Source organism: Salvelinus namaycush, chromosome 1, assembly GCF_016432855.1.
Source record: "Salvelinus namaycush isolate Seneca chromosome 1, SaNama_1.0, whole genome shotgun sequence".
Lineage (NCBI taxonomy): Eukaryota > Metazoa > Chordata > Actinopteri > Salmoniformes > Salmonidae > Salvelinus > Salvelinus namaycush.
In genome coordinates, this window is record NC_052307.1 from 79,501,346 (window position 1) to 79,513,874 (window position 12,529).

General features: G+C 40.1%; 1 protein-coding gene across 1 annotated transcript in view; it reads right to left on the minus strand.

Annotated features, from left to right (window-relative positions):
* Positions 1-12,529, minus strand: part of fah (fumarylacetoacetate hydrolase (fumarylacetoacetase)) — a 36,725-nt gene that overhangs the window by 12,154 nt on the left and 12,042 nt on the right. Inside the window, exons 9-11 of the mRNA XM_038995967.1 lie at positions 4,430-4,560; positions 3,085-3,160; positions 2,263-2,309 (exon numbers count right to left, since the gene is read on the minus strand). Of these exons, the coding sequence (XP_038851895.1) occupies positions 2,263-2,309; positions 3,085-3,160; positions 4,430-4,560 (254 nt within the window). The remainder of the gene's footprint in view (positions 1-2,262; positions 2,310-3,084; positions 3,161-4,429; positions 4,561-12,529) is intronic.

Genomic DNA, 12,529 nt, shown 5'->3' on the forward strand with positions numbered 1-12,529 from the left:
ATAGGCCTGTATGCAGCGGAGGTTGCAGGAACAGGAAAGCATGGTCTGTCTGCACCTTGCCTGTCACTCTGAAGGGCCGCCTGCACCTTGCCTGTCACTCTGGAGGGCCGCCTGCACCTTGCCTGTCACTCTTGAGGGCCGCCTGCACCTTGCCTGTCACTCTGGAGGGCCGCCTGCACCTTGCCTGTCACTCTGGAGGGCCGCCTGCACCTTGCCTGTCACTCTGGAGGGCCGCCTGCACCTTGCCTGTCACTCTGGAGGGCCGCCTGCACCTTGCCTGTCACTCTGGAGGGCCGCCTGCACCTTGCCTGTCACTCTGGAGGGCCGCCTGCACCTTGCCTGTCACTCTGGAGGGCCGCCTGCCTGCAGCTCGTTGCCAACTGGGAAGACCCTTTCTTCCTCACACATATCCTAATAAATTCACCAGAATATGTTAGTTCTACTTCATCCCATAATATTCAAGGCAGTGCGATGTTACAGTTATCTTCAGACATATAGCCAGTTACCACCCAAACTAGGACAATCTGAAATATGAAAATGATCAATGAAATCACCACGTAGCCTAACGTTATTGTTCTGGAAGAGATGTGTCCGTAGTAGATTGCTAAACTGTAGATATGTGGTTCACTTTTATATGGATAATATAAATGTAGGCTTACTCTGTTTTTACCAGGCAAAACCGGAGCAAATGAAACAAGCGCTTTCTGAAGACTAATCTGGATATGAGCCTTTGTGCGCTAATGCAGATCACTGTTCATTGGTCAACAGTCAAGATGTGCAACTTGGTGGTTCTGAAGCACTGATGAGATGTTTTTAGACAATAATTTGGTGTAATACCGTGGCCCTATGCCTGAATCCAGATCAAATAGGCAAAGGTATAAATATAAAATGTATGTGTATGTAGCCAATTAAAATATGTTTGAAAAATTCCGTTTCATACTCACAACAAACATTCCCTCTAAACTTTCGGGGGTGTGCAGTAGTCCGCGAATGCAGTGCAGCTCACAGAAGAAATATCAGACACGAGATTGAACTTCACTCCACTTTCTAGACTTTTCCCTGTTAGTTAACACTATCAACGTTTCCCTTTACTGTGGCGATTGTGATCGAATCAACACAATATTAGCCATTGTCAATGCAACATACTGAAACAAAACCAACCATGCTAGAGATGTTGTTGTAGGCAGAACGCATCGCAGTAGGATTCTATTGCAACGACTCAGCCCCTACTCTACACAGACCGGCGGCATAACCAATCAGAGCTGCAGTAGGCCTGTATGCAAATAGTCCATTGCCATATATGGATCAATGCCATTAACTTTGAACTGGACTGTGTTTACAGCTGTGGTCATGAGTAGATGTGCTTGTGTTGAGATCAAAGCAAGAGCTTCATGAAGTCACGTGTTCATATTCTTTGCTATTTAGTGAGGTATTAGCCCAGTTATAGATCATTTGTAATCAGCAATAGATGATTGATTGCTTCCTACAAGAACACAAAACATGTACATTTCTAGATATCTTTGAAAAGCAAGTCAGATGTAAAAAAAAAATAAAAAAAAATAATGGACTACAATGAACCCCACACATTGGCTGTTACTGTAGGCTGAATGATAGAACAGCTACTTCCATGTTAAAATGTTATGGGATGCATTTTCTCCACTCTGGTAGTCCTCCATTATGATCAAATAGCCAGTGTAGCCTACTTGGCCAGTGTTAAAACTAACTGAAAGCAGATACAGCCTCAGTGTTCACAGTAAACACGCACTGGAAGTTGCACAGAATTTTCACAACGTTCAAGTTTGCGCTCAGCAGAACTTAAATGATCTCAGTGCCAGAAAATATTTGAGGGAACATTGCTCACAACCCCCCAAATCCTTCTACGCTTGGAGAAACACTGCGCTACCTCATCCGACCTGTATTAATTGACCGTTTTCTGGTCCAATCAGAGGGCCATGTGTGCATTTCACTAGCCAATCTATTGCACTTTTTTTTGTTACTATGTGCGATGCTGTGGCTACTGTCTCTGGCTACGTGGAGAGTAATGTGCCACAAAATGAGTGACAAACCCTGGACAAATCATTTCAAGTCATCAGTCTCAAGTCAAACTTGGGTCCCAAGTCTTGAGGCTCCAAGTCGAAGTCAAGCCTAAAGTTATTTTATTTTCTATCAAGTCGAGTCCAAGTCATGTGACTCGAGTCCACAACTCTGCACATTGATACAACTGTAGTAAGCTATCCAAAGTCTACTTCACCAACTGCTTACCTTGAAGTTGGACTTGCATATAGTGGCTGCTTCCTTCATTGCCTCTCCTGAAAAAAACACCCCACAATAGTTGATTGAGACAGGATATCAACACCTGATATACCCCCTCAATAATACCTCAGAAAATACATAGGAAGAGCAGTGGAGAGAGTCAGGACAGCGAGTCACTGGAGAGTCATGAGAGGGAGTAGGGACAGAGAGTCACTGGAGAGAGAGTCAGGAGAGAGAGTCAGGAGAGAGAATACGTGGAGAGTCAGTCAGTGGAGAGTCAGGAGAGAGAGTCAAGACAGAGAGTCAGTGGAGACAGGAGAGATAGTCAAGCCAGTGAGTCGGTGGAGAGTCAGGACAGAGTCAGGAGAGAGAATAAGTGGAGAGTCAGGAGAGAGAGTCTGTGGAGAGTCAGGAGAGATAGTCAAGCCGGAGAGTCAGTGGAGAGTCAGGACAGAGAGACCGGAGAGAGAGACCGGAGAGAGAGACCGGAGAGAGAGACTGGAGGGAGAGACCGGAGAGAGAGTCGACCGGAGAGAGAGTCAGGAGAGATATTCAGGACAGAGAGTCAGTGGAGAGTCAGGAGAGAAACTCAGGACAGAGAGTCAGGAGAGAAAGTCAGTGGAGAGAGCGAGTCAGGAGAGAGAGAGAAAGTCAGAACAGAGAATGAACAGTCCTGGTAGTTAGGAATACAAAGCTCTTAATGGTAAATCATTACCTCCCTTGTGTGTGTATGCTTAATTACCAAGGCACTCATTCACCAACAATTCCTTTTTACTGTGTATCTGTGCATGTATGTGTGTGTTGTGTGTGTCTGTGTAAAACCCAACATACCTTTCACTGACACAAACAAGTTAATGTTGAAGGTGAAGGCATCATCATGGCATAGATAAGGGAGGGGCTTTGGATCCTGAAACAGGAAGTGGAAATAGAAAAGCATGAAGAGTCTCTACACTCTTAGAAAAAAGGGTTCTTTGGCTGTCCGCATAGGAGAACCCTTTTTGGTTCCAGGTAGAACCTTTTTGGTTTCAGGTTGAACCCTTTTGGGTTCCATGTAGAAAATGGAGCCCAAAATGTTTCTAACTGGAACCAAACAGGTTCATCAAAAGGGTTCTCCTATGGGGACAACGGAATAACCCTTTTAGATTCTAGATGGCACCTTTTCTTTTGTAACACGGTATGGATACTGGCTCTCATTACTAAAGGCTTACCTGAATGGTGAAAATGTAAGAGTGTTAATGTAATGTAAAATACACCCAGACCACCCATAGTATAATGTAATGTAAAATACACCCAGACCACCCATAGTATAATGTAATGTCAAATACATCCAGACCACCCATAGTATAATGTAATGTAAAATACACCCAGACCACCCATAGTATAATGTAATGTCAAATACACCCAGACCACCCGTAGTATAATGTAATGTAAAATACACCCAGACCACCCGTAGTATAATGTAATGTAAAATACACCCAGACAACCCGTAGTATAATGTAATGTCAAATACACCCAGACCACCCGTAGTATAATGTAATGTCAAATACACCCAGACCACCCATAGTATAATGTATGTCAAATACACCCAGACCACCCATAGTATAATGTAATGTCAAATACATCCAGACCACCCATAGTATAATGTAATGTAAAATACACCCAGACCACCCATAGTATAATGTAATGTAAAATACACCCAGACCACCCATAGTATAATGTAATGTAAAATACACCCAGACCACCCATAGTATAATGTAATGTCAAATAAACCCAGACAACCCGTAGTATAATGTAATGTCAAATACACCCAGACCACCTGTAGTATAATGTAATGTCAAATATATCCAGACCACCTGTAGTATAATGTAATGTCAAATACATCCAGACCACCTGTAGTATAATGTATGTCAAATACACCCAGACAACCTGTAGTATAATGTCATGTCAAATACATCCAGACCACCTGTAGTATAATGTATGTCAAATACACCCAGACAACCTGTAGTATAATGTCATGTCAAATACATCCAGACCACCCATTTATGTAATATAAAATACATCCAGATCACCCATAACGTAATATAAAATACATCCAGACCACCCGTAGTATACTATAGGGCAGTAGGACCGCCAGGTCTATACTATATTACACTACTATACTGTTTGTGTTCCTCACCTGGACAGTGTTGGGCTCAGCGAAGGGCAGCAGGGCCTCCATAGGAACCACCCAGGGTGAGATGGTTGTCCCAAAGTTCTTCCCCAGAAACGGACCCAGAGGAACGTACTCCCACGCCTGGATATCCCTGGCTGGAACACACACAGGGAGAAGAGTGCTTCCCTTTATTTTACCATTAGATGTTGAACTGGTATTTACTGAATATTCCTCAGTGGACACACAGATTACAGGTAGGTTAGAATACTATGTAACCTGCCCAGTGATGAGTCCATCCTATGTTGATTGGATGATCGTTGACCAACATAGCTAAAGTACCTGTACTAACACTACCTGTGCAGAGCTTCAAAACCTTGGTATTGTGTAGGGGGATGTTGAACTCAACTACTGCTCTTTTTGACTATTGACAACCCAGGAACTATTCTATGAAATATTGTGTTGAGGGATGTGATAAATGATCATGTACTGCAGTCAGCAGGAAAATCCATTTCAACTATCAGTACCCCTCTACATATTAACCCAGGTGGAACCTGGCTCAGACTCCCTTACATCTGTCTGAGAAACGACTTCTCACAACTGACAGATAAGATATGACATCAGTCAGTCATTCAGCCTCACTGTATCTTTGCTGTAAATGACTGGTCAGCTGTAGCCGCAGGGGAGGAGGACGCACCCCAAATGGCACCCTATTCCCTATATAGTGCACTATATTTGACCAAAGCCCTTAGAGCTCCATACACTGACTGTACAAAACATTATGAACACCTGCCTTTTCCATGACATAGACTAACCAGGTGAATCCAGGTGAAAGATATGATCCCTTATCGATGTCACTTAAATCAGTGTAGATGAAGGGGAGGAGACAGGTTAAAGAAGGAGTTTTAAGCCTTGAGACAATTGAGAAATGAATTGTGTATGTGTGCCATTCAGAGGGTGAATGGGCAAGTCAAAAGATTTGTGTTTTTGTCAAAAACATCAACGCTGCTCGGTTTTTCACGCTTAACAGTTTTCTGTGGGTATCAAGAATGGTCCACCACCCAAAGGACATCCAGCCAACTTGACACAACTGTGGGAAGCATTGGAGTCAACATGGGCTCTGGCAAACAAACAATAAGGTGAAGACTATTCCCTACAGTGGCGGCAAAAGTACCCAATTGTCATACTTGAGTAAAAGTAAAGATACCTTAACAGAAAATTACTCAAGTAAAAGTTAAAGACACCCAGTAAAATACTACTTGAGTAAAAGTCTAAAAGTATTTAGTTTTAAATATACTTAAGTAAGAAAATAAAAAATAATTTCAAATTCCTTATATTAAGCAAACCAGACGGCACACTTGTTTTTTAAATTTACGGAAAGCCAGAGGCACACTCCAACACTCAGACATCATTTACAGATAGCCAGGGGAACACTCCAACACTCAGACATCATTTACAGATAGCCAGGGGCACTCCAACACTCAGACATAATTTACAAACAAAGCATTTGTGTTTATTGAGTCCGCCAGATCAGAGGCAGTAAGGATGACCAGGGATGTTCTCTTGATAAGTGTGTGAATTAGACCATTTTCCTGTCCTGCTAAGCACTCAAAATGTACCGAGTACTTTTGGGTGTCTGGGAAAATGTATGGAGTAAAAAGTACATTATTTTCTTTAGGAATGTAGCTAGTAGAGTAAAAGTCCACATTAAAAAAAATATAAATAGTAAAGTAATGTACAGATACCCCAAAAATCAACTTAAGTACTTTAAAGTATTTTTACATAAGTACTTCACACCACTGATTCCCTACCGTGCACTCCTTTTGTAGTGCACTATATAGGGAATAGGGTGCCATTTGGGACACAAGCCTAGTCAATACGCTGAAATTTTGTAGCTGCCATTCATTCAACATGCCTTGTTGTCATCCCTGACCTCATCCTTCCAGTTAGGTCTGACTACTAGCTGCCATTCATTCAACATGCCTTGTTGTCATCCCTGACCTCATCCTTCCAGTTAGGTCTGACTCCTAGCTGCCATTCATTCAACATGCCTTGTTGTCATCCCTGACCTCATCCTTCCAGTTAGGTCTGACTCCTAGCTGCCATTCATTCAACATGCCTTGTTGTCATCCCTGACCTCATCCTTCCAGTTAGGTCTGACTACTAGCTGCCATTCATTCAACATGCCTTGTTGTCATCCCTGACCTCATCCTTCCAGTTAGGTCTGACTCCTAGCTGCCATTCATTCAACATGCCTTGTTGTCATCCCTGACCTCATCCTTCCAGTTAGGTCTGACTCCTAGCTGCCATTCATTCAACATGCCTTGTTGTCATCCCTGACCTCATCCTTCCAGTTAGGTCTGACTACTAGCTGCCATTCATTCAACATGCCTTGTTGTCATCCCTGACCTCATCCTTCCAGTTAGGTCTGACTCCTAGCTGCCATTCATTCAACATGCCTTGTTGTCATCCCTGACCTCATCCTTCCAGTTAGGTCTGACTCCTAGCTGCCATTCATTCAACATGCCTTGTTGTCATCCCTGACCTCATCCTTCCAGTTAGGTCTGACTACTAGCTGCCATTCATTCAACATGCCTTGTTGTCATCCCTGACCTCATCCTTCCAGTTAGGTCTGACTCCTAGCTGCCATTCATTCAACATGCCTTGTTGTCATCCCTGACCTCATCCTTACAGTTAGGTCTGACTACTAGCTGCCATTGTAGGAGTACAATGAGACACATGGATGGCATGTGGAGGCATAGGACAGCTGAACATTGAAGTGGCAGACCACATGAAGAGAAGAGACACATAGTCTGATGATTCCAATAAGGACACATACCAGAGAACATGCTGGGGCACTGAGTTAAATACAGGGTTGAGTCATAGGCTCTTAGGGTAACTGGACACTAGACACATAGTCTGCTGATTCCTTTAAGAGATATACCTGTCAGAGAAATATGTGCTTAGGGCACTTAGACCCACTAGATTTATAGTCTACCCATTCCACTAAAAAAACATACATGTCAGACAGATAGACGCCTAAAGGCAATTGGACACACTAAGATAGAGGGTCTGGCCACTATTATAATTTAACTGAAAGCAGATAATGGGCGTTAGTATGCGTGAACAAGCAGGAAGCCTGAACTAAAAAGATAATGATGGCAGGAAGAATTAGGGGAAGTATGCTTATTTGCATATGGGGTGGACTCATATGCTATTTGTGTATAAAGAGCGAACCAGTGCTCTGGGAGGGTGTGTGTTCCGCGGGACATTCCAGCTGGCTATACAATTGTAATAAAAGCATGTTTTGATTTCACAAGTTCTGATAAAGCGTTATATTTGAACCGATTTTCCACGACAGATTTGGCGAGCTGAGCCAGGAGGGACAGGGACTGAGATATGGCGATCAGGGCTGGAGATAGTTTCTTTGGACAATCTTGCAAACACTATGGCCACAACTATAAAAAGGTAAGCTTGTTCTTACATAGTTGAAATGTTTGTATGGATTGCTTCAGAGATCCTGTCTCAGCGAGAGAGGCGCCATGTAAGTCTCTCTTTCAAATTTCCTAAAAAGAAACCAGTAAAAACGAAAGAACTTTTGAATTCAAATAAATTTGCATGTATGTGTAATTTGGGGAATTGTATTAAATATAAATGCATGCGCATGTATAGAGAATGAGTGAATAGGCGATGTGAACTTTGCTTGTGTTAGGTGTTTAGTGGAGCATGCGCTCGTTCTGATTAGACCGTTCGAATGTGTAGCTTAAATGATGTGCTTGTTTGCGCCATCTGGCTGAGATGGCTGGCTATAATGTGGGACAGCCCATACGGTAAAAACAGATAATGTAGGTAGAAAATCCTGTGATACCTCTTCAATAAAATTAGTAGAAGGAACGCTTGGACAGGTTACTTATGGATGCGGCTCTAAAAAGAGAGAGCTGCATAAATAAGTAGTTAGGAAGCCACGATACCGCTCTTTAAAAAAGGAACATTTTTGAAGAGGTCTGCTTGGGTGGGATATTTACGGCAGAATAGTCTGTGGGTGGATATTTAGTAAATAAATACTTCATGGCTACCGCCCCAGAACGGGGGACTGAACGGATGAATATTTAGGACGCAGGAAAAACGTTTGCCCGATTGTGCGGCGTTCAACTGCAAAAGTAGTTTATAGGTCAAAACATAAATCAGTAGTTAAATAAATATTTCATGGTTAACGCTCTGAAAGGAGGACTGTACGGATGAATATTTAGGACGTTTGCCCGATTGTGCGGCGTTCAAATGCAAAAGAAATCCTGCGAATAAAAAAACGCTCTGTCTAGCTAACAGGGTTTTGTAATTCAGTAGGTCACGCCACAATACTACTCTAATAATAGAAGTAAAGATCAGTATTGGGGGGGTGAATAGAATATGAAGACAAGCTGATCCGATTAGACAGTAGTCTCGTCATATTGTAGAAATCCTAGAAGTCTAGGCTTATGTAGGAGGAAGTGAATTAAGTCAATAAAGAAAGACTGAGTTGTTTTGAGGTAAAAACAAAGGGATTGAATGAACGGATGAAACATAAAAGGATGAATGATAATGTTGTAAGAAATGAGTAGATCTGTGTAGAGATAGAACATTAGGAAGAAAGAAAGGACAGGTTGTGTGTGTGTGTAGGCAGAACGGCCAGAAGAGGGAGCGCGCAGCCCTCCTGTGAATAGAGTATAGAGTTGTAGAAGGGTGCAGTTAACTGCTATTAGGCAGATGGAACGAAGTTAAGAAACATCGAAGTAAAATAAGTTATAAGCAAGGATAAAAACAATGATGTGATAAAGTGGTAAGAGACCACGGTAAAAATAACAAAAAGGTGTCAAAACAAATATTAAATAAAAATACTTAAAAAGGCGTTAACCGAATAGTATAAATACGGATAGAGCAGTGGGTAACAAAAGAGAAAACAGAATCGCCAATAAATTGAAATTATACTATAAAGTTAAAAACGAATCTAGGTTAGTTAAGATAAATAGTGGAATCCAGGACACATTAAGAATTCACTTACAGTGAAACAAAGGAAGAGGAAAAAAACAGGCCGTCAGTCACTCTGTGCCTACAGAAGCTGCGGTCTAAAAATAGCCTGAAGGACAGAGACCAGAATATGAGAGGTTTGTTTCACTAAAACCGTGAATCAGGAATTAAACAGTAAAATGGGATAAAAGACAATGAAACAATAACAATATAGAGAAGAGGTAAGAAAGTATAGACAAAATAAATTAATAAAGGTAAAAGTAAGACGTTAGATAGAGATTTTAACGGAGCGGGCAGTGGACCTGTGTGGCTCAGTTGGTAGAGCATGGTGCTTACAACCCCAGGGTTGAGGGTTCAATTCCCACGGGGGGACCTGGATGAATATGTATGAACTTTCCAATTTGTAAGTCGCTCTGGATAAGAGCATTTGCTAAATGTCTTAAATGTAATGTAAATGTAATCATAAAATTGATTAGAACTATAAAATGAATAAATAATGATATCTGTAAAGGGAAAAACACAGTGATATTTGAAGTACTGTACTAGAATAAGACATTAAGTCATCTGTAGTATTCAGAAATAATGTCTGTACTATATAGAGCATGCTTTGATAAGAGAAATTAAGTGATGTGACAAATGAATTTTTAATTGGAAAGGGGATTAGCTCTACCTTGGAAAAATAGTAAATAAAAGGTGTATAATACATGGGAATATTTAGGAAAAATAAATAAATAATTAGTGGCATGACAACAAAATGACTGTTTCCATAGAATAGAGAGAGAAGGACACTATTACCTGATAAACAGGATGAATAGAATAAGGGAGGCACAGTCGCATGGGACCAAAATGTGAAGCTCGATTTGCAGGCATTCTGATGTCAACATTCTATCATCAGAAAATACATTGCGATGAGGTACAAATGTGGTTCCTCTAGTCCTCGCAGACGTGCGGGTGATTAGCAGAACTATTGAAAATATCTAAGAACGAATAAGAAAATAGCTCTATGTTTTGAATATGGGTATATCGGGTATGGGGAAAATTAGTGTAATGTGACACTAGAACTTAGTGCGGTAGCAGGAAATGCCGCTATACAAGAGTTTATATCCTTGTCAAAATAACAAACAACTAATCGGTTTGAGGTTAGTGAGAATGGAATTTTTTACTTGGCGGTGTGTAGTCTCTGAGCGAACAATGAGTGTTTCATAGAGATTACAGTTTATATGTGATCAAGAAGAAGTATTAGATCACGTTTGACTTGACATCTAGTAGAGTACCGATGGAATTTTAATTGTTAGACATTCTATACCACAATTCTCTGAAACTGTTAAAGACGCTTTAGAATAAAATCTATGGATAAGTAAAATTATTGGTTTGCTGACTAAAAGGTAACATTGTGAATATTAACGATATGTACACTTTCTTTTCCAGAAAGAATAAGGAAAAAAAAGGGTTTTTAATCTTCTCTGGTCAAAAATGTCATTGGAGACTGCATTACTGTGGAAAGCAGTTAATTAAAGTCAGCCGCTTTAAAAATAAAAATATCTGGATAAGGCTAAAACATGGAGTTCTGGATGAGTGAGTCCAGTCTCTTTGCGTTATTGGCTTATGGTTCAGTAGTAAGTACACCATGTACTGGGAATGAATATGCATTAGTAGATTTATTGGAAGGGTTTTTTCTAATTTAGTTTCAAATTGGGTATGCAAAAGGATGGACATGTTTTTGAAAAATGTATTTAAGTTGGTCCTAAAGAAAGGGGGAGTGGAAACATATTAATGGTGTCAAAATGCCCTGAATCCTAAGAATTTCCTGTGAAAGACTGATCACCTTTTACTAGAAATTGTTGGAACAGGTGGGATTTACTTATAAAATGTTTAAAAGACACCAGACTCTATTCAAACTGTATAATTACTTTGAAAATCTATTATGTCCCTGGGAAAATTATGAAGAGTTGTACCCTTAAATTGAATAAGTTATTCGAATAGGTTTATTTTAATTTTTATTTTGATATAACATGGGTTCATAGGTAAAACTATCAGTTCCTTGGGGTTATGGTCTTTGGGTAAATACACAAATGTGTTTTGTTCATTCTGCATATAAAAAGTGATGAAAGTTACTCCAAAGGGTTTATTGGAGTGTGGGTCTCTGTGAGGGTTTTGTTGATAAATACCTCATCTGTAATTCATCTGAGAAGATCACCAGTAGAATAAGGGAATTATCATAAAAGGTGACGTCAGAATGCTTTAAGGCATGGGAGAGAATATCACTACAAGTGGGTGTGGAGCTCAAACCCACCCTAACCGACTGAATAGTGAGGGACAACTGTGTCTGATGACCTGTGAACTGTATCTAAAAAAAAAAGACATGCTGAAATGACATTATATTTGTTGGGAGAATAATGACTTAAAGGAATTGGGGTACTGACTTTTTTATTATCAGGCCATTCATGAGAGAAACTGAGACAAAAGGGCTATTGGGAAAATAGATGGTACTGGTAATAAAAGTGTTTAGTATAAATGTTAATTATTAAAGGGATGATCTGTATTGAATAGATAGGGTCAAATTTGAGTTAAAGTAAACACTAAGGACTGTTATCCTGAATATTGGATTGGAAAAAGTATTTAAAAAAGAACTGTTTAGTTATTTGGATATAGAACTGTTTAACGTTAATAGGCTTAGGGAAGCTCTGGAAACTAATCCTGAGACAAGGAGGTTGACAAAACTTACAGAATTTTAGATAAGGTTTTTTATTTCTTTTGTTTTATAATGTCATTGGAATTGGAATGATAAAATGTATTGTATAATTGAATAAAAAGGTAGTCTGTTGTGCGATGATACCCAAGAATGAAGAAGAAAGAGACCAATAATAACATGGGCATAGAATGAAACAGATGGACGTTTTCTCCAGGTTTAATTACATTACAAATAGTGGAAATTTATTGCAAATGTGTAATTATTATAATTTTTTTTCTCTTTTTCTCATTTGGTCAATTTATTTTTGTTTTGAGGAACATAAGGTTGTGTATATGTTCCTGAGGAGGGACTGATACTGATATAAATGATATATAAATTGACTTAAGGATGTTTTAAGTATGTATCAAACAATGACTGTTATGGGTTAGGGG